The sequence below is a fragment of the Populus euphratica genome, unplaced genomic scaffold, assembly GCF_000495115.2.
Source record: "Populus euphratica unplaced genomic scaffold, PopEup_1.0 scaffold317.1, whole genome shotgun sequence".
Classification (NCBI taxonomy): Eukaryota; Viridiplantae; Streptophyta; class Magnoliopsida; order Malpighiales; family Salicaceae; genus Populus; species Populus euphratica.
The window spans coordinates 1-25,864 of record NW_011499952.1 but is presented as its reverse complement, the minus strand read 5'-3'; the positions used below and the strand labels follow the sequence as shown (position 1 = coordinate 25,864).

Genomic DNA, 25,864 nt, shown 5'->3' with positions numbered 1-25,864 from the left:
ATATATATATATATATATATATATATATATCCCTGTAGTTCTCCACCTCTCCTAGAAGGATGATAAATGCAAGTCATCTGTTGTTAAAATCTGAAAGCAACTTCCTCTAACAACGTTTTGAGATGGAAATCCCACCATGCTTGAAGCCGCCAGAGACCAAGCTTAATAAACCAGCATGGTATCTCATATCTCATCAAAATCAAAAAGACATTAATTTCCAGCTCTGACTTTCTCCAAGTAAAACAACTGTTTATTAAGCACGAACAAAATGGAAGAAATATTGCTGATGTAGTCGTCTGATCAGCCTCTCCTCACTTTCATGACTTTTGCTACATCAAGTTAGATACTTTCACTCTTCCTTCTCAGATTTGACGGGCATGAAGTTGACGTCCAACAATAACTTGGTTAAATTAGGTTTACCCACTTCTATATATAATCTTTTCTCTCTTTCTTATAGAGTGAAAGCGACCTCAACTTGATATTGGATATAATTCACAGAAGAGATTACTCGTGTTCTGACGTATGGCAATCCAATCTTCTATGTATCCCTTCTTGCGGCTTCCTTGCGAGGGAATCAAAGAAGAAACAACTGCTCAGCTCAAGTCCATTGAAAAGTAATGGAGGAGCTTAATATCAGAAGCCAAAACCACCATGGGGTTTCCATGCGTTGTTAGAAGATGCGCATGCGAATCAGTGAAATGGGTGACTAGCCTAGAGCCAACATGTTAAATTAAGACCAGATAAAAAATAAAAATAAAAAACGTGTTCACAACAAAAATATGAGGCCGATATTATAACTAATGTATGGTGATGATGTTACTCCCATTTGAATAATAAAATATTGGTCTGTTATCGATTGTCTAGCGAGGAAATAAGAGAAATGAATGAATGTCAAGGATGGCTGTGCCCGCTCCCTCCCTTCCATGGGTTGGACCCAGTTTGTTTAAACACCAATATTTGACGTAATTGATTAGCCAACCATGGCTGAAGAGAAATAAATCGCTCGAGAAGAAATGCCAAGTGACCACCTCAATTAATTTATTATTTGGGTTTTCCTATAATAATAATTATAATAATAATAAAGGTGGTGATTGTGGTGATAATAACAACAACATATACCAGCAATCTAAATTTACAAGAGTTTATTTATGGTCGGTTTCTGATTGGATTTCAAATATTATTTTTTATTTAAAAAAAATTGTTCTAATAAATAATTAAAAGCTGGAATTAAACTACAGTTTAACAAATATCTTAGCAAGTAGTGGGTTGGGTCCGTTATGATATCTGGCCTAATTACAGGATCTGTTTGCAGACTCCGAGTCCAAGATTTTCACCCGTGTTTGTCAGTCAATTGACCACAGGTCGATATGCATTTGTGTATTGTGTTTTAATTTTTTTTTTATAAATAATTACTATTTTTTATTTCAAATTAATTTTTTTTCATATTGTTCGAAAATGAAAAAATTATTCTTAAAAATAAAATTTATTCTTCAGAATTTTTTAGGCCAAGAAATCACCATTTATTCACAGTTTTCCTACCTCAGTATAGCTTTAAAAAAAGTTAAGTGTGTTTTTGTATTTAAAAAATGTTTTTAAATATTTTTTATTTTTTTATTTTAAATAGTTTTAATGTATTAATATTAAAAATAAATTTTAAAAAAATATTATTTTAATAAATTCAAATAAAGATATTAAAAAAAAATACTAATCATAATCTCAAACGCTGTCATAATCCACGTGTCTCAAGCACAACTCACTTGAACCCCATCATCACGGCCTCAAAAAAGCCATGAAACCCAAAACAGAACCCAGGAACGCCACCAAAAAATGCATCTTTTCAAAACAATCTTTCCCAAAAACTACCACACCTTAAACAACACAAGCACAGGTCCTCTTGTTTCCCTCTTAAAATCCCGGTCCGTAATCCGGTTCAGCGGTCCAGACACAATCAAATTCTTGCAAGGTTTATTGACAAACGATGTTAAAAAATTCAGTGAACTCCCAAGCAGGACAACATCGTACGTACCCACTCTAAATTTGCCTTCTGTCTATGCTCCTCCTATGTACGCTGCGCTTTTGACTCCACAAGGGAGGTTCTTGTATGATTTGTTCTTGTATAGAAAGCCTCTGGGCGATGAGAAGTCGGGTCCTGGGTCGGATTCGGGTGGGGATTTGGAGTTGTTTGCTGATGTGGATAGCTCGGTTCTTGATGAGTTATTGCATACTTTTAAAAGGTAAGTGATTCGTTTCTCTTAATTGGGTTCTTCGATGCCAAATATTTTTGAGTTTTTAGGGAAACTTTGATTCTTGTTAGATAATATTTCAATTGATTTTTCCTTTTTTTAGCTAATGAAAAGAAATAAACTTTGATCAAATGGAATTGGTAATTCGATTAGCAACATGTACAACTATCGGAATTCTAACATTTTAACTTGTACAAGTAGGAGATGGACTGAAGGGGTAGGGCATGCTGGCTTGGTTTAGGGGTAGTGTTGTTGGATGTTGAGGGGATATATTTTTGTGTAGTTGTTTTGATGTTCATAGTCATTCTTGGTTGCAATTAGTTTGAGTAGTTATCAATTGAGTGGTGGTGGTGGGGGTGTTGCTTGGAAAACTTGTTGAATGTGGTCTGCTAGTAGCTAAAGTGCGTGAGTGGGTTCGTACATCTGTATTGGTAGATCTCATTATGGTGTAGAGCAAAAGCAATTAGACCGTTTAAAAACTTGTAACTTGTGTTGGTTGCTTATTCAATCCTCTTAATTTTAGTTATTGGTGCTGTCCCGTTAACTTTCTTTCTGCTCTGCAGGTACCGGTTGAGGTCAAAGGTTGAAATTGATAACGTGGCAGAAGACTTCTCTTGCTGGCAATGGTTTGGTGGGAACCTTGCTGAAAAATCAAAAGGTGAAGAAGAGCCAGAGGCAGCTAGCTCGGGCCCTGGTGTTGATCATTCTGCCATGTCATCTTTACATGGGAATGATGTTGGATGGCAATGGTTTAAGGACCCCAGAGTAGATTGTCTTGGTTTAAGGGGGGTCTTTCCATCTAAAGAGACTCGTGAGTTTCCTGAGCCTTCATTGGTTGCTTGATGTTAATACAAGAGCACATAGGTTATGAGGCTGAAGAGCTCATTATGCATTAAACTTTCTGACTGATTAAATCAGTAGTTGTTTATTTACTTTTAATTCGTCTTTTTTCCTACTATTTTGAATGTTACAGCACCTTTGGTAGAATCTGACAAAGAAACAAATGAACTGAATTACCTATCATGGAGGATTGAGAATGGAGTTGCAGAAGGCTCAACTGAGATCCCCAAAGGTTCGTCCTTCTCTTCACTTTTGAGGAATCTCTTCTACTCTTTGAATGTCCATATATGTCGGTGGTATACTGGCATTATTATCTTCTGAGTATATCCTCAAACTGCTCTCCTTTGCTCCCTCATCTTTCTTTCTAGTCTGACCTATCAACCTGAGCTTACTATATTTGGGCTGTTTAGGTGAAGCGATTCCTCTTGAATACAATCTGGAGGGTTTAAATGCAATAAGCTTTGACAAAGGATGCTATGTGGGCCAAGAGTTTATAGCTCGAACACACCACAGAGGGGTCATTCGCAAACGATTGCTTTCTTTGGTGTTTCTAGGTGATAGTGGAAAAGGTATTCTTTGTTCCATTTGGACTTTTTAGCATCCAATTTTTATGTATACATCCTGAGCAATTTTTGTTTTGTATTTTAGAAGTGGACCAGAAAGTTGGTCCAGGTTCTGAAGTCATCAACAGAGCATCTGGCAAGAAAATTGGGTATGTGATGACTGCACTTGGCTGTAGAGGGCTGGGTGTTTTGCGGTTGGAAGAAGCCTTTAAAGGGTCAGGTTCATTGACCATACAAGGGCAGGAGGACATAAAGGTTGAGGCCATTAGACCAAAATGGTGGCCTGCCACATGGTTTTCAGAGCATCAACAGCATAGTGCAGTGGCTTAGAGTATTAACTATGAAGGATAAGATAGATCTTTCTGGACAAGAGAAAAATCCTGCACCTGTTAGCCTCCTTTCTGATAGCGCAGGTATTCTACAGGTTAAAAACTTGTATCTTTTTATCAATTGTTTTTTGAGGATGAAATGTAATTGCATATTTCTTTCCTTTTTTCTAGAGGAGTTAATAAAAAGAGGGTGTTAAACTCGTATGTACTTATCTAACTACATGCATTAATACGACAAAAGTCAATTTCAAAATTGGTGGTGCGCTAACGTTCATGCAATTCTTTCTAACTGTTGATTTGCTGGTGTATGAAGGAATTTAAATGTTTTATGCTATATTGATTGTCTTCTACCCGTTTTCCCATGTCAAATGCCTGGTTGATTGTTATTAAATTTTCCGCTCTTCTGGTAAGTGTGATAAATTTTGATCTTGATCTCGCAGAGGACGTCCATTATCAATTCGTTACTTAGATGGGAAGAAAGGAAACTGGCTGGTTTGATTAGTTAACGTGGAGGAGAACGAGCATTAGTGTTGTTTATTAGAATTTTTTTTCCCTGATAAGCTTTATTAGGAGTTCGTGGCTTTCATGTGTACAGTAGCACCACTGATATAGGACTTCTTTCAAAGCACAAGCTTTTGAAAATAAATATAATCCTGTGATGCTCGTGTGATTATCTATGCCATAGTCTTTTTCTTTTGATGGAGATTATCTTTGCCATTTTTACTATCCAACAAAGGATTTGTCATATGTTTTCGTGTTTTGGTGCTTTAAAATTTCTGCATTAATGCAACATCAGTGCAATACTAGTGTTATCAGGACTCGAAAGAGCATTACGTTGATAAGGTGAACTTAGGTCTTGAATAGTAGGAAATGAAAATATCCGTCGTTCTATTCCAACACTCATTCACCACTAATGTGAATGGCATGGAAAGAACAATCCCTACTGGAAAAAAGAAAAGAGAAGAATCCTATAGCTATTATATTTGCTTCTCTACCATTTGTCCGAGTCACCTCAACGTTTGCAATAGAGAGTGGTAGATAAGACAAACTGTTCAAACATATTACAAGAATACTGTGACAAAGCTCCCGATAAGAGCAACTGCTTGAGACCAAGAATGGCTGCCTGTATGTATATGCCTGAACCTCGCTTTGTAAATCACCAGAATATAATAACTCGCCCTTTCCGAATAGGCATAGAAGTCGAGTGCTTCCTTGTATTCTTGAAATATTTGATCTCACGATTAATGTCTTGATCCAGCAAGTCTCTGTTCCACAACCATTCATCTGCTACATATCGATTTGATTCGGGTCTCTACCACAAACCACAGGCAGGGACCCTCCAAAGGCATCCAGGTAGCAGTTACAATCGAGCTTGCAGCATGGACTCTGGATTTCGTGAAAGGTATTGTCATAAAGGTTGAGTGACAACGATTTTTGAGTCTCTTTCCTTTGCTTGGCCCATCCAATGAAGAGCTCCAACCGAAGCTTGATATGTTTGCACTGGAAGAATGAAAGAGACTAGTTTGATGTGCTTCCAATTACTGCCCTAGGATGAACACCTCAATCTTTTGATCCACACACCCCAGAACGATTCACTGTTCTTTCAACCTTGTATTTGTGATTAAAAGGATCATACCCCCACCCGAAAGCTGCACTGTTGTATTCCCTTTTAACCATCATTATGCAATGAGGTACAAACGAGAACCCTTTGGTGAAAGGATTGTAAACGCAGATTTTATCATAGGATAGTTTTGCTCTTCGGAGTGGGTTGAACACGGAAAACTATTGCAAGAGAGGAGACAGAACTAAACCTGAGCACATAATTTTTGAAGGTTGGATTATTTGCATTTTTATCATTATTGTTTTGAAAAGCGCAGTGTTCAATGACATACAGAGAATCACGAAGGCTAGTAGGGTTGGAATGGAGGAGAACGAGGGAGTTCTGGTTTCTCATAAATTGATGATAACTGAGTGCTGCCTCTTGAGCTCGGGATGATGTGTCAATTTGCGCCAAGGTCGACACAGTTTCTCGCATTGAACTAGAGAAGAAGCTGCTGGCAGTTCGAAGATGTGGAGAGATACACTCAGTGGTAGTCTCTCCATTGATGATGAGCAGGGGGTGGGGGGGAATGGTTAATTACTAGAAGAAGTTTAGCCGCTTTTTATATGATTTCTTGTGAATCTATGATTTACAACCCTTAGTCGTTAGGACTTTCCGAAGAGGTCCTAGAGCTACAAGTCCATCTTTCCTGGAATGATTAGAACTTTTTTGCGATAAGGTTAATGAATAAACACAAGTACCCTGATAACTAAGATACTTGATTGTTTTCTTTCTTCCTGTGATAAACAGTACCAAAGCCTAAAATAAAATGAAAATGAAGCCACCTCAATTACATCAGACTGACAAAGAAAAGATCCTATTCGAAAAACTGCTTTCATAGACAAAATCAATCATAATACTACAAAATATTCTCTCTTTTTTTATGTAGTTTACAAGGGATTATAACATACAGTTTATCGAAGAGATAAAGCTAAAAATTATTACGATTAAGATTACAGGGATTTTTAGAGCGACTCTCATCAACCAACTAACCATCTTTTCCAGTTTGCGGTAAGCATTAGTTTCCATCCAAGCGACAGAGTGTGATATCAGTAGGAGTCACAGCAGCGGCGTTGTTTAGTAAGGTCTCCTTGGTTGCATGATAGAACAATTTGTGGGGTACAGAGAAATATGGCCGTTAAGAACCAGCATTGCTTAGGTTCAGCTCTTGAATCACTTCCTTCATGGTTGGTCTTTGGTCAGGGAGATCGTCAGTGCAAGTTAGTGCAATTTTTGCCAGCTTCGCTGCCTCAGGCTCGGAGAAGTTTCCACGGAGGCTTTTGTCAATGAAGTCATTGTATCTGCAACATGCAGCTGCCAATCGCATTGAATTGGACAGCAACTGTTTACCGGATAGGATTTGGAGGATGATCACTCCAAATGCATATATATCACTCTTTTCCGTAAAAAGCCCTGTAGTTACATATTCTGGAGCTAGGTATCCCATGGCAGCACTGATTTTGATAGTTGAGAAGACAATGTCATCTGCTAGAAGCTTAGCAAGGCCGGAGTCTGCAATTAATGGATTTACCTGCTGGTCAAGGAGGACCTTCTCAACAGATATTCTTCGATGAATTATGGCAGGTTTCTTCTCTTCAATGCTGTGCAAATATCTAATACCTAAATGACAATAAAGAACAGAATAAGTGTCCAGAAACTCACTGTTAGTAGGAACTTTAATCTTCTGTCCCATGTAGCATTTTGTTTGAAATTATTGAGCAAAACTCAAGCCTTGATTTAATATTTTAAGGAAAACCATTAATGGGAAGAGGCAAAAACCAAACTTTTGATTGATGAATAAATGATAGAGCTACATATGTCAGAAATGAAAACATGATTGCCAAACTTTCCATTGCACTTTCTCATCTACTTCTCATTACCAATAGTCTATCCACCTACATTTTGACTTATTTGAGGCAAAATACAGTAGAAATCAAATTGTGGCGGCAGAAAATGAGAATAAAACTGACCTTTTGCGATGCCATTGATAATGGAAACTCTTGTAGACCAGTCAAGAACTTGGTTGCTTCCATCTTCTAAATCAAGGTATCTTGACAGATCTCCCTTGGGAGCAAAATCATAGATAAGAAAACATTCACCCCTGCCCCTGGAGCAACAAAAGCCTCGCAGCCGAGTGAGGTTGTCATGTCTCAAAGATGTTAGCAAGTTTAAACCCTTTAAAAACTCGGCTTCTTCAGGTTTACAGCTGGTTACGTTAATGCTCTTAATAGCTACAAGAGAACCATCTCTGAGAACTCCTTTGTAGACAGTTGAGAAGTTGCTCTTTCCCAATACATTCACCTCAGAAAAGCACTGGGTAGCAGACTCGATCTCTTCCAGGTTGAATCTGAAGTTATTTAGATGCTCTACAGAGAATTCAATGCCATTTCGGCTGTCACCTAAAGGGTCCCATCCGTTAGAATACTCAAGACTTGCAAGTGGAGAGGCACCAGCCCTGTGGAACTCCTTTGCCTGGTCAGTGCTTAGCCGACCATCAGAAGAATCAGATGTATTCCCAATCTTTTGTTTCTTCCGGCGATAGCAGAAAATGATAAGAAATCCAGCAGCCATCAATGTGATAATGACTATAATAACACCTGCCACAATGGCAGCCTGTGGAAGTTTTGATGAATTTGAACAAAGGGTTTGGTTGCAATGTGCCTGCAGAATTGCAGACTGGGGGATAACTTTTCGAGCAGAATTATTAGCGATCGGTTCCAACGAGCCAACTTGGTTGATGTTCATATTATCAAAAGCACTGCAAGCTCTCAATAGAGGAAATCCAGTTCCACATAAACCTTCGTTGTTCTCAAACTGAAATCCCCCATTTAATCTCTTCAAAGCTTCATTTTTTATTATCAAAAACATAAAATCAGTCTAGCTCAATATGCATAACAAAAATCTACAAGGAACGAAAATGCATACAGCAAGCCGTTGGCTATCACTTGGAAGATGAGACGCGGAAGAAACAAAATAATTCAAGAAGAAGTTTTTTTAAGGTTAGACAAAATGTACTTACGAAAAGGAACAGTTCCAGAAAGAGAATTGTTCCGGACATCCAGCACTTCCAGACGTGGAATGTTAGCTATTCCTTGAGGAATGGTCCCAGACAAGTAATTAAAACTCATATCAAGCCTTTTTAACATTCCCAAGGTCCCTAAGCTGGCAGGAATTTGACCAGATAGTCTGTTATACTGCAATGCTAGAACGCTTAGCTTCTTCAAGGACCCCATCTCTGTAGGTATGTACCCTGCGAGCTGGTTACAACATAGCTCTAAAACTACAAAACAAAGAAATAACCGATTAATCAAAATTGACACAAAAATGCTTGAAACATTACCAGCTCTTAAGAATGCTCTGCGCCATAGATCTTGACAACTAGGCACACAACATAGACAGCCGAATGTAGTGGCGCATTTGTTTGGTGAGAAGATGTGAGAAAAGAGAAGTTAAAGTATAGCTTATCGATTCAGTTGGTGCATGGAAAAACAATCATCTAAGAAAATCCCACTGAATTGTGTATAATGGAATATCTTGTTAGATGTTCAAGAAAGCTTTCAATTTCCCTATCTTATGTTCAATTCTTTGGTCGTAAATGTATGATTGTCAAAAGAGTACAGTCAAAATCAAGATGCATATTTAATACAAAATCAAGATTCATATTTAATAAAAGATGAACCAGATGAGTGCTTTTTAACTGATCACTTCTCCATAAGACTTTGGTGCCAAACTAACAAACACAACTTTCTTCTTTTGCCTAATCGTAGCATTAATTCTTTCAGTTTTTTGTTTTTTTGTTTGACATGTCAATCAACAGATCGAATAAATGAAAGCTTACTTTCGTGGCTTTTCCTCCGTTTTATCAGCATAAAAAAAAGATCACAAAGACACAGTCGGCCAGGCACGCTGATCCAGGATACAGAAGCCATAATTTAACAAGCAAAACTAGATTTTGTCTCTTCTACATCGAACATATGAGTTACCATTCACTCAATTTTTAGAAGAGAAACAGGAAATGTAAAGCACAATAACACACAACATAAATACCAAGAGAGAAATATAGAGACCCCATACTTGTTCTTCAACAAAGCCGAAACTTTTTCAACAAAATTGGCTAGAAACTAACCTTGTAGAGAAGCCATGCTGCCAATCTCAGGAGGAATACTCCCAGAAAGATTATTCACATTGAGGTAAAGATCAGACAGCCCAGCCAAATTAACAATCTCCTTTGGTATCTCTCCAGACAACGAATTATAATGCAAGTACAGACCGGACAAGCTCTTCAGTTCTGCCACTGCAGGAGATATTGTACCAGATAGCCCCTTTCCCTGCAATGAAATGTTAGCCACTTGGCCATGCTCGTTGCAAGCCACGCCCTCAAATAAGTCACTGCAGGGGTCACCTTCACTAGTCCATGACTGTAAATATTTATTGGTTGGATCTAAAGCAAACTTTAGCTTCACCAAAGCTTCAAGCTCCGTATTCTTTCCAGAAATTTGTTGTGGAGTTAACAGTGAAAGAAATAGAATGAGAGAAGAGAAATAACATAAAGAACCCATCTTTACTTCTGTTTCAAATCTCTCTCGGTCCTTGTTCCCTCACTTGGAAATAGCAGGGGGGGGGGGGGGGGGAACCTATCTGTTCGTTTCAGACTAGATTATCTTTAGCTCTTGGAACAGCATATATTTCTCTATTCTTTTCTTTTGTGCTCTCAAATGACAAATCTCTCCCCCAAGTTTGACAATGCAAGCTAGAGAGAGAGAGCTGTAGATGCTGTTGACTCAAAGGAGTACCTCTCCCTCTATCTCTCACTTGGACTCTTGGTGATTTCTTGATACCTCTCACTGTATCTCTATAATTCTACTATACTTGTTTTGGAATTCCAAAAGCAAAAGAGATAGCAGACACACAATTCTCTTTCTTTCTCAAAATTCTAGCTGGTGCAGATTTTTCGCAGAGGCAGTTAATTGAAGATGAGCAAACTGCACTTTCAGACAGCAGTGCGTGAAAACATGGGAAGAGAGACAGAGAAAGGTGTACAATTGATAACGACTTTCTAAAGGACTCCCACGTTCACATTTGGAATTTGTTAGATTTAAAAAAAAATTAGCTAATTAAGTTAAAAGTTTAGCGCAATAATATCATTTTAAAAAAAAATTCGACCGCATAGCATTTTTTTAATTTAACTTTTTAAAAACGTAATATTTATTAAATATTATTATTTATAAACATGATAAAATAAGTATTATATTTTTAAATTTTTATAATTTAATATGTAGTCCATTGCTAATTTTTTAATTCAATTCATCGATTAATTTATTTAATTTTATAAATATTAATTTTTTTATGTATAAATTATAATTTTATTAATTTTTTCTTTAAATATATTTTATGAGTCAAAATATATTATGTATAAATCATAATTTTATTAATTTTTTATTCAAAAATATATTTCAATTAAAATCTTAAAAAGTTATTATTCATCCCATAATTATTTTTTCTTTTTTAATATAAAGTAGTTAATTAGTTTAACTAGTTATTATGAACTAATTAATAAGTTTCTTTTAAATTTAATTGATATTGTGGTTATGAATTATAATATTAATTAAATTTTTATTATAATTATTAACAATATTTTTTAATTGATATCATAATTTCAAATCACGAAATTTAATTAAATATTACAGAACCGTTATGTTATTTTGCTACTTTAATTGACCATTTCTTTTTTATTTTATATACCAATTTCCCAATCTGTCCAATTTATTGTCAGTTGGATAAGAGGGAGAAGATAGATGGTGTGACGATGATCTACGATAGCTGTAACCAATCGATTGTTTTCCTCCATCGGATTATCAAGGAGCAGCAGATGTGATGTGATCCATCATGGGCCCTACTTTTATGATTTAATTTTTTTCTTTATATATCAAGAAATGAGTTGGTAGATGACCTGTCTGAAATTGGTTATAATTTTTTTTAAATAATATTTTATATTAAAATATATATTAATATTTTTTATTTTTAAAAAAATACTTTTAATTTTAACACATTAAAATAATTTAAAATAAATAAATAAAAATTAATTTTTAAAAAAATACTTATGCGCAGTGGAGTGTAGCGGTGAGTAATTATTTTTAACAAATTTCCATGTGAGGAGGGTTTCTTCGTTTATTTGCTTTTTTTTGTTTTTTCGGGTTCAATCCATTTTTCAAAAATAATTTTAAAATGTTTTCCGCCTGTTTAAATCAAATGTCAAATTATTTTTTTATAATAGTTTTTAAATAAAAAAACATATTATTTAATACATTTTAAATAAAAAATATTTAATAGCCTCATGCACTAAACAAAATGACGGAAGACAAGCTCCTGCTGATGTAACGGATCAAGAGTCCAACTCGATGTGCTGGGATTTCAACATATGAAGGACACGTAAACCTTCCGTTCCCCCGAAAACAAAATTAAAAAAAAAAAAAAAGGTATTGAAGCTTGGGTCTTGTTTGTTAATCTCTGGTCTGGGAAGGGGTGGGAAACCTAACCTGGGCACACCCAGCATGGTTTTTCACACGAGTGTTGACAATCTGAGCCCATGGGAGAAATTGGGAGCCTGTGTCTGGAGAGTCAAATAAAAAGCCAGTACGGAGGGTCGGTAAAAAAGAAGAAGATGGCCATTACTTGCGCATGATGGATGCTTCAATGGCCGTTTTGTTTTCTAGATAAGGAGGACAATTCTAATTTTTTTATTAGGTTTCTACCCACATTTTATTTTATTTCACGGGGATGTTTTACACAGTAATAAAGATTGTTTCTAAAGTATTTTTTATTTAAAAATAAATCAAAATAATATTTTTTATTTTTTAACTTTATTTTTGATATCAAGATGATCAAAAATATTAATTTAAAATAAAAATAAAACCAAACTTTTCAAAACGCCAGTTCAAGCCAATAATTCTACTTCAAAACTCTACGTACAGCTATTCTTCTGTATTTATTTTTATTTTTCTGATTTATTTTAATACATGAGGACAAAAAAACCATTGCCAGCACCTTGGATTCCCTTGAAAAGTTGGACTTTTACATCACAAAGAGAAAGAGTCATAGTTTAATTGATTTAATATAAGCTCTACGTGGTTGAATTTCTTTGGGACAGATTCGTGTTTATCGAAAAGCTGGGCTATAACTGTAACTAAAAAAAGCAGCTATCAAACAAAACAAAAATAATATTAATTTGAATTAATAAATTAAAAAGTAACTTCAAGACATTGATTGAATTAAATAACCTGGTGGGGGTAAAGTACAGCTACTCGACGCCAAAAATGATCGGCTTTAGAAATAAAGTACTCGAATTAGATCCTTAATCATGTTCCACGAGAAAGCAGAAAGGAGTACGTTGTGGTTATTTTTTAAATATTTTTTTATATTTAAATATATAATAAAGATATTTTTTTATTTTTTTAAAATTATTTTTAATATTAACATATTAAAATGATGTAAAATATATAAATTATATTAAATTTTAATAAAAATAAAAAAAATTTGAATTTTTTAAAAACAAGATTAAAGTTAGAAATCTTCTTCTTTTTGTTTTTATTTTTGTTTTCTCTTTTAAAAAAAATGCATTAATAATTGCTAACTTAATCATTTTCGCTATGCTATGGGTTTTTATTTCATTAGATAAATAACTGTATTTCTAATTTTAATTTATTTATCCACAAAACAATTTTTCGGTATATGTGTGTGATTTGTTTTACTGAATTTACATGAAAACCAAATTATTTTTATAACAGATTAGGAAATAACGAGTCCTTGATATGATTTTTTTTTTAATTTTGATCTTTTTTTTTTACACGACTAAAGGGTCAAATAAACTCCTTTGAATTTTCCTCTGCTAGACTAGTCTATTAACACCGAGATTAGCGTTTTTCATTGTTGAAATGTGGTTGAAAGAAAGACTTTAGTTTTCTATATTTTACTTTTTCAACAGCTTTATATTTCATCTCATGATTTTTAGGGATTGAAACCCGAAGAAAATAGAGTTTTATAATTGAGATATAAACTTTAAAAACTACAAGGATCAAAATGTAGAATAATAAGCCTCTTAAACAGTAAAAAATACACCATACAATGCGCAGGAATCTGTGTGAACCATGCAGGGGCGGAGCAAGAACAAAAAATTAGAGGGGCAAATTAAAAAACTATTTAAAAAAATTAAAATTTCAGTTATTTCTATTGAAATTATAAATATTTACAAGGAAACAGTTGGGAAAAGCTTTTCTTTGTAGGGGCCAGGGCCCTGCCACCCCGTCTCCGCCAGTGAAACCATGGGTATACAATAAAATACCTATTTATTTCTTTATTTTTTTAATAATTATCTACCATCTGGCATTACCTCTGTATAACTCACCAGATTAAAAAAAATAGTAGAAAGAAATTAAACCATGGCTAGATGGTGGTGGGAAAGAAAGGAAAGGGAAAGAAAAGGATGCCATTTGATTGAAACAATAGATGATGCTTTTGAAAAAAATATCCCCACCACTCTCGACAAGATTACGTTAACATGAAAAGGACACGTGTGATAAAAAAAATCGACTCCCAAGACTTTCAAATGCGGTGAAGCAGTAGCTGAAGCGACAAGAGAGCTTTGTCGGTCGTTCTTGATTGAACTCATTTATGGCAAAAGACACTTGAATTTGGCTCTTTGATTTTCAATTTCTTGCTAGAAATATCGAGCTCTGCCATGCTATGCCTCTGTCTTGCTCTCTTGGTTTTAAAATCGATCGCTCTCTTTGACCTCGTCCATGCACGCTCTTTGGTTTTAACCTCTGGTTATCGTTCACTTTTGGCTTTGATTTTTACCTTTTATCTTTCACTATGCTAGATATGAGTGAAAGGTGCCGTCCTCTTTCAAAAAGGAGGCAACTTTCATGATGGTGAAAAGTAACGAATCAACTTTACTTTAGCACTACCTCCAAACAAATATAATATTTTAAAAAAATATACTTTTAAATAATAAAATACCTTAAAATATAACCATTATTGCAAATGACAAATAGACGCTAAGTTCGGCTTTTGCGGTGCCGGATAAGAAGTGGAGGAAGTTTTAGCTTGCTTTTCCTAAAGGGTGACAAAAGCCTTCTTGCAAGTTAATGCTTGAGGGTTTCCAGGGTAACATGGTGATATTGGTAGCAGCAACAGGTTAGTCTCTTCAAAAGAAGAAGAAGAAGAAGAAGAAGAAGAAAGCATGGCGAAAACTAACCGCTCACATCTCTGCCTTCAATGGTATTGGGCATCTTGCTTTCTAACTGTTTATGGTCATGGGCCATTATTGGGCCTCATGGTTTATCCCATTATAGAGGCTGATCAGTGATGGCCGTGGGTTAAAATAATACTGGGACCGAGATTATATAACGGGTTTTGAGATTTGTTTATCTAGCAGTCACGGAGTAATTGGGCCACGTTACGTTATGTGTTGGGCCAGTGTTTTTACATAAAATAGAATTTCAAAGTGTCGCTAATATATTTTAAAGCGGTAAACAAAATCCTAATTATTAACTCACATTTTAATGCAATAGATCAGGGATTATGTATGCTCATAAATATTAAAGAAAAATCTTAAGCTAACTAAATATTAGTCATGGAGTTTGAAAAACACGCACAGATTAATATATCTAATTATACATTGTCGAAAGCCCTTTAATTTTGTTAAATTAATTATATGAAACTGATATTTTTTATAGAAAGGGAAATAATTTAAATTTAATTGAAATGAAATAATATTATAGTAGAAGTGTTGTTTTTCTCATTGATAACTTTGATTTTTTAAAATATACAGTAATTTTTATATGCTTTTAATAAAAATAAAAAGTATCTAGAAAACATACAAAAAAAGATCAACGTAATTTAAAATAAGGATAGAAAATCCTTTTCTAACCAAAATTCTTTTTCCTCATTAATTTTTTTTTTTAAGGAAAACTTTCACTAGAATATTTTTTTTTAGACAATATTCTCTAATTATTCTAAAAGCAAGTTCCAATTCTATGAAAATAATAACCATATGATTTTGATGGAAATGCATAAAATAATAATAATGCAATGATGCCGTGTTGTTGGGGGAGAACTTTTTGAAATCAGTGACACGGTGATGCAGAAAGAAACACGAACGGAGAGTTTTGGTTGAAAATAGAGTTAGAATACAAGCATCCTAACTTCTACTTTTATTTCTAGAATAAAAATTTAATTTTATTTATAAACATAAAAACCTTAGATTTAAAAACAATTAGAGAATTGCATCATTGAGCCAGTTATGTTTAATAACTTCAACTAATCTAATAATACTTAAAAATAATAATGACAATAAATAAACTAAATTAATAAAAATATTAACATTCAAAATATATATATATATATAAAAAAAAAAAGATTTAAATCCATGATCCAAGACATGAGATCAAAATAACTTCAAAAAAATAAAATAACAAAAGTTAATTTGTAACAAATCAAAAATTGAAAAATAAAATTAAAAAATATATGTTAACAAAACATAAATCCATTAAAGCTAATCTTCTAAACTTGTAATCCTAGTTATGAGGCCGATATTATATTATAGAAGGTAAATCTCAAAAAAATCATAAAATAAAATCCTTAACAAATTAAACTTCAATGGATGAAACCAAAAAAAAAAAACCTAACTAAAAATCATGATTAAATGAATAAAGACTAAATTTGTATGTTAATTATTTTTCAAAACTTATTGATTTTATTTGTTAAATCTTTAGAAAAAAAATATAATTTTAACTCTTTTGCATAATAAAAAAAATTAGTCGATCGAAGCAACACTAGTCAATTTATTCGACCTGTGACCTAGGAGCTTCTTGAAATCAACTCTTGAGCCAGCTTTAAAAATCATGATCAAGGAAATAAGAATTCAATTTTTTTGTTAAATTCTTTTTATTTTTTTTAAAAAAACCCATTGTTTTTTTTTTGTAAAGTTTTGACCAAATAATGTCTTTTTTACATATTTGTAAATAAAAAAAATTAGTTTCTCAGGTAACCCTGACCAACTCGCCTAACCTATAACTTAAGACTTACTCGAAGGTTAACCTCCAGGCTGGGTTTATAAACCATAATTAAAAAAATAAGAACACAACTTTCTTGTGAAAATATTTAATAACCTGTTAAATATTTTTCTTATGCTAGGTTAATATGGGAAACATTAGCCAACCCATTTAATCTGTGACCCATGACTTGCTCATGGTCGACATTCAGTTCAAGTTTAAAAATCATCTTTGAAAAAATAATAGTCAAATTTGGTATAAAAATCAAATAAAATCAAATAATGAGGGATGAATTAAAAGAAATTTTAAAAAATAAATAAAACTGAAAGAAATTATAATGAAAATAATGGTAACCAAATAAAAAAACAAAAACCAGATATGAAATTGAAAAGAAAATTAATTTGAAAAAGGATGAAAAGCAAAATAAATATCAATTAAAAAAAAAGATTGAATCTCACATAAAAATAAATAAAATCATAAATAATAAAAATAAAAATCATAAAAAGAATTTAGAGCAAAGAGAGAACAATAAAAAAAAATGAACCATAATTGAAATAATACAAAAGGTTAAGAAATTTTTTAACTTTGGCCGGGTGAAAAAGAATAAAAAAAAGACAAAGAAAAAAAATGCAGCTGCCACCTGATAATGATTCTGACAACACGTGTTGATCAGGAACAAGCGTCATCCTGAAATGCTTCATTTAAGATGACAATTGAGTATTTTTAGAGACCGGAGGATGTGTAACGCATCACCAAGATGGCACGAACAACCTCTACAACACTCGCCAAAAACTCTTGACCCCACGTTAAATTAAAAAAAAAAACCCCATGGTGCAAAAGATGCAAGTGCCCTTGAATACAAAAGCATTTGTTTAAAAATCTAAGGATATTTTTGTAATCTCACTATGCTAAAGAACGAGAAAAAAAAAACCCTTTCCCAAAGGAAACTGAAATTCCTATTAATGTTTTATTTTTCAATTAAAATTTTATCTTTTGGTTTCCACGTATTTCTGTATGCTGTGTCGGAGTTATATACATAATTTTAATTCAAATTCAAAGATAAAATTAATTTGAAATTATAGAATTCAAATTTCAAACACTAGTAAAAATATGGGAGTTAACTCGATGTAACCCAATTGATCTAAAAACAACTTAGATGATTAGTAGAAATATAAGTTGACAAAAAAAAAAATTCAAGGTGATATTTAAAAAAATTAAAACTACAACGTATTAGATCAACTCAAGTCTTAAGAACATAAAATAACCTAAGTCTTTACGGGTTAACTCACAAAACTTATGACCGGGTTATAAGGCTAATATCATTTTATATAAAACAGACCAAAGCAAATGACAAAGTTTAATTCATAATCAATCAAATACTAGAGATGTCAAATGATAAAACTGAAAAAACAAATAAACAAAAAAAACTTGAGTCTACTAGATTAACTTGTCAAACTCGTGATATGGATCGCATGATTGAGATAACCATAAATAAAGCAAATCACAATAAATTATAAAGCTTAATATCCATCGAACCAAGTATAAAAGGATAAGATTAGAGAAGAAAGTTTTTTTAAAAAAAAACAAGGAAAAAAAATAGTATTTGGCTAAAATTCCTGGAATGGGACAAGATTATGAACAAGATAAAATTTCTTCTAATTTATTTCATTTTTTAAATTAAAAAAGTATACACTAGCCATTATAAACAAAACAAATTAGAATTAATACCCTTAGTTTGAATAGGGTAGCTACATTTTAACCTGGTTATGTTATGTATATCCTGAAATTCACTAAGTTTTGGAAAAAAAATAAAAAGGAACAACTAGATGAGAAAAAAAACTAATTTTTATATTTTATTTTCACGTGGTTAAATTCAGTTGAAGAAGAAGTCGCTTAAAATTGAGTTCTAGATGGTGTTTCATTAAATTTTTTTAAAAAATAATTTTGCTTAAAACTAACTTTTTTAAATGTTTTTTTATTGTTTTAATGTACTAATATAAAAACTAATTTTTTTAAATGAAAAAAAATATTTTGTAGTAAAAAAACACTTTAAAAGATAATTGCTATCATATATCCATACACTACTGGATTGACCCCAAAAGTTTTAGGCTCGGGTTCTAGAATTTGTTGCCCGTGCTTGAGTTGTTATGATTTTATGGCTTGAATAAAAAGGAAATTGAACATAAAAAAAGTTCATATCATATGGAACTAATTAATTTTATTATTAAACCTGATATAATTGATCAATCTTTAAAATTTTTATTTAGTTTAAGTTTAAAATTAAACCGTTTGAAAAATATTTTAACATGAGCTTGTCGACTTCACAAGCTTAAGGCAGTTTGGATTTTCAATAAAAAGTGTGGTTTGACTTAAAAAATATTCAAGATAATTTTTTTAAAAAAATATTAAGGCATCAACATATTAAATTAACCTGAATTTTGAAGTTTAACATGTTAAACTTGTAATTTAGGTGATGGACTCCGCTGGATTTAAGAACTTAAAAAAACTATTTTTTTCTTAATTATACAATAATAAAAATAAATGCTCGTAAAATCGAGTACAAACTAAACATAAATCAAATATCAAAACGTTTGTTTTAAGACTATGATAATATCATAAAAAAATAAACTAAAATAATTTATAAAAATAAATTTAAAATTAAATAAATATTAAAAAATAAAATTTTAAAAAATAATGATAAAAAAATAAAGTGAAAAATATATATAAAAAAACCACGTCCTTTATTGCTCACATAAATAGTAAAGAAGGTGAGTTCCATCCTTTAATTACTTCGCGCCTCTCGTTTGGGAATGTAGCCCAAATAAAAATTGATTAATTAATTAATTAATTAATTAAAATATTTTTAAATTATTTTAATATATTGATATATAAAATAAATTTTAAAAAAACCTATATGTTTACTTAAATTGGCTAGAGGTGGGTAAATGAGAATCATAATTTTCTTGTATTATACTTTAAAATAAATAAAAAAATCACAATACAAGTATTATGTACATACAATATTTATATTATAAACTACACCATAGACATATAATATTCGTAATAAAAACCACATTATAAATGTTTAGAAGATCATGTGAGGCATTTTGTTTTTGTTTTTATTCAAAAAATTATTGTCGCATGTTGAGTCAAGACATCAGATCTAAGGCTTATGGATCTGATACCTGTCAGACCCAAGTTTTATTAGTGTGGCTTGGCTGCCAGACCCAAGAGACTTGGGTCTCGCACGATCATTAGACCCAAGACATTTAAGCTGTGTTTGTTTTTTGAGAAATAGTTTTTTGAAAAATCACTTTCTAAATTTTCTTGTGTTTGTTTGCCATTAGAAAAGTTGGTTAATAGAAAACACTTCTAGTCAGGAGAAAATTTGACTTAGTTTTTAGGAAAGTGTTTCCCTGGAAAATTGAGGCGGAAAACACTTTTCAGAAGTTGTGGAAAATTAAAAAATACCATATTATTTACTGATTATATCAAATTTGATTCTCAAAATTTTGATTGCTATATATATATATATATATTATTTTGAATATTTATTTTTTAATTTCATTTCTTAAAACTTAATTTTTATATTAACTTTGGTCCTTATTTTTATAATTGTTATTTGCTTTCTTTATTGAAATTTTTTATGTATCAAAATTTTATCCTTACTCTTTCGATTGTTACTTATTTTATTTGAAATAATTTATGAAATGTTAATTATTATTATTTTAATTTTTTATTCTTTTATTTTTTAGATTTCATCTCTATTATTTTGATTTTTTTTTGAGATAATTTATGAAATTATATTTTTTTTCAATTTCATTCTCATTCAACTTTTTAATTTGCAAGATTTATTTTTTATTTTTTTAATAAACTTGAGAAAAATAAAACATTAATAAGTTATTTTTCAACTCGTTTTTCATAATATAACCAAATATTAAAAAATATTTTTAAATTTTTTTTTCTTTATATTATCAAATATAAAAAAATAATTCACTTTCCTTGAATTTGCTTTTAAAAAAAAATTACTTTCTAGCGAATAAACGGGATCTAAAATATTTTTTATATTTTTATTTTTTTAAAAAAATTATTATTGACCCGCTGTGAAACAAACATCAATATACTATATTATATAATACAACATGAGGATTGTAAGGTAGTGTTTGTGACAGTGATAATGTAATTTTTTAAAGTAATTTATTGTTTTAAAATATATTAAAATAATATATTTTTTATTTTTTAAAAATTATTTTTTATATTAACATATATAAATAATTTAAAAATATAAAAAAATTATTAAAAAAAAAACATGATTGGCCACGTTATCAACCATCCTTTTGAAATTAAAAAGGTGATTTCATCCTTTTCTCTTTTCTTTTTAAGAATCACCTCTCATGGAATTTTTTATTTTTTTTTCTGGCGGGGCCATAACTCAAAATTGAAGAAGTTCAAAAATTCAAAAAGAAAAATAATAATTAAAAAAAAAAAAAATTGACCACAATCTGCACCGCTACTAAGATCCCGATTTCCAACGAAGACAACATGATTGATGCCCTCATATAACAGGACTTTTGCAGGTTCCACGTAGGACCCTAGTCACTCCGTGTCCACATTGTAAGGTTCCATATCTGTTTTAAAATATATTTAGTTTGAAAAAACATTAATTTTTATGTTTTTTTAAGTCAAACCCAGATCAAATGTCATAGAAAAACGTAACCTTCTCTCCTCTAAACGCAGTCGCTTTAAGCGTAACTTTTAACACTTGCCCCTCAAACGACACCGTCTAGTTCTAAAAATACTCATCCCGTTATGTCCTTACAAGAAAATCAAAAACACCATCATCACCAACCAGCAACGTGAAGAGGTCGAGAGACAGCATTTCCTCCGGAGAGAAAGACAAAGCGACCCGACCCGAATCAGAGAAAAGATGGGCAAGGATCTGAGCGACGACCAGGTGTCATCCATGAAAGAAGCGTTCACACTCTTCGATACAGATGGTGACGGAAAGATAGCCCCAACGGAATTAGGGATCTTAATGCGATCTCTCGGTGGAAACCCGACCCAAGCCCAATTAAAATCCATAATCGCCCAGGAGAACCTCACTGCACCGTTTGATTTCCCTAGATTCCTTGATTTAATGGCAAAGCACATGAAAGCTGAGCCGTTTGATCGACAGTTACGAGATGCATTCAAAGTGCTTGATAAGGAGAACACAGGGTTTGTTTCTGTTACGGATCTGCGTCACATTTTGACCAGTATTGGGGAGAAGTTGGAGTTGGCGGAGTTTGATGAGTGGATCCGAGAAGTTGATGTCGGGTCCGATGGGAGGATCCGGTACGAGGATTTCATTGCCAGAATGGTTACGAAGTGAAAATTAATGATTTGGTTTATTAAGAGTTTCAAGTGCTTGTGTGTTTGTTGTGGAAGTAATTTGTGGTCAAGTAAGCCTGTTATTTGTTAAAAAGAAACGTTGTTCTTGTTTTGAGGGCATGAGTGTTTGTTTTGGGTTTTGTTTGTAATGGATGACGATGATGATGGTGTTAATGTTTTTGCCTTAATTGACTCGTTGAATTAATTTTCAGTTTCTTTTTGTAGTGAACGTATGGCTGCTAATGTTGAATCCGTGGTTTTAGAGAAATTTGGGTTGAAATATACAGTAAGGAACTGTTATTTTAGTTTTTTTTTTTTGTCTGCATGTAAGGACCATTTTGTGAATCTGGGGATTGTGTTAGACTACTGAAGAAGATGAGTTCTGAGATTTTACAGGTCTGAGTTTCTTGGTTTTGAGAGCTTTGAGGTGCATAGCAATGGATAATTATAGAGAGAAGAAAAGAGGAACTGTAATCTAGTTCTTTTACTTTGCCTGGTTTACAGCATTGTTTTCAGAGATTGTATGGGCATGGGATTAGGTATGAAGACTTGTTGAAGTTAATAAAGTAGAATTGAAATATAAGGAATCATTTGTGTTTCTGCCAAAAACATGTTTGACCAATACTGTCAGATAGATGAAACTATTTGCAATGCTATAAAAGGATAATACTTGGTTGCAAGCTCCTGCTTGTTGACAGTTGTTATATGTGTTCGTTGTCAGTTGGTGCTTGATTTTCATGATGAAAGTAGATGATAGGAAAAGTCTAGGGCGTCATGAGTTACAGATTTTAGTTAGGTTATTAAGGTTTTGATTTTGAATTGTATTCTTGTTTCTTGGTAACTCGGGGTGGTAGTAGGAAAGTAGATGAATGCTTCCATTGAGTGCACTTGGCTTTGAGATATCAAATAGGCTTTGAACATAGCTTGCTTATTTGGAGAATTGGGCAGAATAAGTCATTGAATCAGTGCTTCTTGTCTGGCAATTAGGTTCAACAGGGAGAAGCTTGTCCTTGCCTAGAATCGCCATGCTTTGTATTATGGTATATTGGGGTTTTGCTAGCCAGACTTCAAGTGGTTCTTTTTGTTGGTTTGAATTATGTCGTCTTGTTGAAATTGAAGCTCTTGAAGATTTTCAATCAGATGCCCTGGTTCAACAGAAGGTGATGACTGTCGTCTATTTTTACAAAGAAATTGATTCATGCGAGAAGCCTTAACTAAAATTGAGAGTGGGAGTTGCGGGTGAGTTTGTTGATCTTGACCAAATGTCGTTGTTTCTGGGCATCTGATATAATGAAGATTTGTGAGTGATTCCACATGGGTTTTAACAACAGAGTAACCTTTCTGAAATATAGTAAATCAGTTAGTATTGAAGTTCCTTTTGTATACACGGCATCTCTCTATGTTGTTATGTGCATCTAATCTCTGATTTACTTAGCAATTCCAGTTTCTCATTTATTTGAAACTCTGATAGTGCTGGCCATTGGATCTTCACAGGTTTCCAGTCGAGTTCTTGCTCGTTTCAGATGTTCTATGCTGCAGGTGTTGTGTCTATATTCCTTTGTGTGGCCTGAAGCAGATTATTTCCACTTTATACAGTACGACCCTAATCTAATGTTTGAATGAGTTTTATAATTGAAGGAGTTCTTTCTTCCTTTTTTATCCTGGGTTGCAGCATGTTATAACCAGCAGGAACAGAACAGGATGGACATCTTTTTCTTCTTTACATATGTAGTAGCTACCCAATTTCTAATTGCATGGTTCAACTTTCATTGTTAGAAGCTGCTTCATCGTCAGCAGATTGTTGCGCCGTCGTCTGTTTAATTAAATTCCATTGACAATATACTCGAAGGGATCGCTCTCAGTTTCTCAAGCCTCAAAAGTCTACCCCTGATATTTGTAAATTAACTGTGAGCCTGATCCTCCATAACAAAGCAGTAGGTTCCATGTAAAGACATGAGTTGAAGCGTGTTCATTCTATGCATATGCTGAGAGGATTTGTCCCTTAGAATTCCTAATGAATGATCTCTTCCATAAAATGCAATTTATCTTCTTCCCGGTCTCAGGTCCCATGTACCTGCTCTGTTCATGCATTCAATTGGTCAAATTTTTGGTGGCAAAAATTGGTTAAAACATGGTGGTCATATTTTATGTAAAATTATAAGTGAGATTCATTAACTTCTAGAGTTCAAATTTATTGGAATTATATCTCGAACATATGTTTTTTAATGCCTTTAATATGAAGTGTTAATGTAATTTAAAAAACTTATGAATAAATGATAGATTAATCTAAGAAAAAAATATTAGTTGTCATGTTTTTGAAAAACTTATAACTCTCTAAAAACAATCCCTAATCTACCCTAAAAAACAAGCTTTCCTAGTGGAGTGGTTTATTTAATAGAAATATGAAAAGTTAAAATTAAGTTTAAAAGGTACAAAAAATTTTAAATAGTAGATAACTTAAGCATAGTGGTTTCTAAGTTTAAATTCTTGAAATTATTCACATGCACGCACGCAACTTGGCTGGCCTCAATTTAGGCTTGACTTTGCTTTAAAATAATTTTTTAAGCTATAAAAATATATTTTTTATCAATTTGATTTTGGGCTTGAGTCAGGTTCATGAATGGTTATTTTCCCTAACCTATTATCTTGTTTATCCCATGGATTAAGTCTCGTAAGCTTATTAAATTTCTTTAGGATTAATTCTTCATAATATGAATAGTTTTGGATAATTTTCACAGGTTTTTAAAACTAAAATTATTAAATTTAATTTTGATTTTATAGCGTATAAACAAGGTTAATTATGCAAGAAATTTATTTTATTATTAATTATTATTAGTTTTGGATAAAAAATCCACCATAAAATAGGGATTATAAGAAGAGTTTTTTACATTGTTTTTTCTAGATTTTACGTACTCTCTCTCACCTCAATTTTAAGTGTTTTCTCCTCTATTTTGATCTTTATTTTCCTTTAAAATCTAGAGATTAGGTTCGGTCTTATTAAAAGATATTTAAGTTACATCATCTTTAGTCCACAAATCTCGTTTAGAAATGCATGTAAATAGAGTGTTAAAATCTTAATAGGCTTATTGCAAATATTATTTACATCAAATTAAAAATAATAAAGTCTTCATAACAAAAGATTCTATAATAGGTCTGGTTGTTAGGTGGCAAAAATGGTTGACCAGTTAAGGTTTCACGTGGAAAGAAGATTAGGAATCACTTTCTCAAGTAATAAAGTCTTGATAACAAAAGATTTTATAATAGGTTTGGTTGTTAGGTGGCAAAAAAGATTGACCAGTTAAGGTTTCGCATGGAAAGAAGATTAGGAATCACTTTCTCACTCATTTTTAAGACAAGAGGCAAAAGAATAAGGAGAATAAAGTTAGAAGTAGAGTTTGACATAGTGAACTAAGAGGAAGATGTGGATGGTGTTTCTAGTTAATTAAGAGTTGATAAGTGGAACCCAATAATATTAAATGACAATGTTTTGCTTAACACATCTTCTTTTGTTTTAGATATTTATCCTAAAGGTCTCCTTGCCAAGAACTCCTCGATAACAATAGAGGAACCAAGTCGCCTACTTTGGTGGAGCAACTTTTTTCTTTCATAATAAGACTTGGATGATTATCCCTGTATTTGGTAACTTACGAGTTTACGTCCATTCTTGATATGATACATTTTTTATAATTTATTTTTTATAGTCGTTATCTAAATTCACTCAAGTATGTCCACCCTTGAATTATATTGAATGGATTGATCCTCATTTTTCGTTCTTCTCGCCAAAAACTCCCCAACAATGATAGAGGAACCAACTCGCCCGTTATGGTGAGGTGTAATGTTGTTAAAAATATTTTTTTGACACAACATG

The 25,864-nt window shown here is 32.4% G+C and overlaps 3 protein-coding genes across 4 annotated transcripts; 2 read left to right on the top strand and 1 right to left on the bottom strand.

Moving 5' to 3' along the window:
* Positions 1-1,747: 1,747 nt before the first annotated feature.
* LOC105138015 (Glycine cleavage T-protein family) lies at positions 1,748-4,228 on the top strand. 2 transcript variants are annotated; one of them, XM_011043993.1, is made up of 5 exons: positions 1,748-2,234; positions 2,807-3,054; positions 3,217-3,315; positions 3,494-3,652; positions 3,735-4,228. In XM_011043993.1, the coding sequence occupies exons 1-5, from the start codon at positions 1,828-1,830 to the stop codon at positions 3,974-3,976; spliced, it is 1,155 nt and encodes a 384-aa protein (XP_011042295.1). In that variant the 5' UTR covers positions 1,748-1,827; the 3' UTR covers positions 3,977-4,228. The 2 variants fall into 2 exon arrangements, with proteins under 2 accessions (XP_011042295.1, XP_011042294.1); XM_011043992.1 differs by having other exon boundaries at positions 1,751-2,234; positions 3,732-4,228.
* Positions 4,229-6,368: 2,140 nt separating this feature from the next.
* LOC105138014 (probable LRR receptor-like serine/threonine-protein kinase At1g34110) lies at positions 6,369-16,262 on the bottom strand. Its single transcript, XM_011043990.1, has 5 exons — positions 16,245-16,262; positions 9,702-10,191; positions 8,595-8,855; positions 7,546-8,418; positions 6,369-7,195 (listed from the first exon to the last, which is right to left on the bottom strand). Exons 2-5 carry the CDS (start codon positions 10,132-10,134, stop codon positions 6,714-6,716), a joined length of 2,049 nt encoding a protein of 682 aa, XP_011042292.1. The 5' UTR covers positions 10,135-10,191; positions 16,245-16,262; the 3' UTR covers positions 6,369-6,713.
* Positions 16,263-21,420: 5,158 nt separating this feature from the next.
* On the top strand, positions 21,421-22,257 carry LOC105138013 (probable calcium-binding protein CML13). Its single transcript, XM_011043989.1, has one exon. It carries the CDS (start codon positions 21,554-21,556, stop codon positions 21,995-21,997), a length of 444 nt encoding a protein of 147 aa, XP_011042291.1. The 5' UTR covers positions 21,421-21,553; the 3' UTR covers positions 21,998-22,257.
* The last annotated feature ends 3,607 nt before the right edge of the window (positions 22,258-25,864 follow it).

Coding starts and splice junctions, on each gene's coding strand:
- LOC105138015 (XM_011043992.1), top strand. CDS start 1,828: ATGCATCTTTTCAAAACAATCTTTCCCAAAAACTACCACACCTTAAAC. Junction 3,316..3,493: donor CTCAACTGAGATCCCCAAAG/GTTCGTCCTTCT, acceptor TGGGCTGTTTAG/GTGAAGCGATTCCTCTTGAA. Junction 3,653..3,731: donor TCTAGGTGATAGTGGAAAAG/GTATTCTTTGTT, acceptor TTTGTATTTTAG/AAGTGGACCAGAAAGTTGGT.
- LOC105138014 (XM_011043990.1), bottom strand. CDS start 10,134: ATGGGTTCTTTATGTTATTTCTCTTCTCTCATTCTATTTCTTTCACTG. Junction 8,856..9,701: donor CAGCATGGCTTCTCTACAAG/GTTAGTTTCTAG, acceptor TTTGTTTTGTAG/TTTTAGAGCTATGTTGTAAC. Junction 7,196..7,545: donor TATCAATGGCATCGCAAAAG/GTCAGTTTTATT, acceptor ATTGTCATTTAG/GTATTAGATATTTGCACAGC.
- LOC105138013 (XM_011043989.1), top strand. CDS start 21,554: ATGGGCAAGGATCTGAGCGACGACCAGGTGTCATCCATGAAAGAAGCG.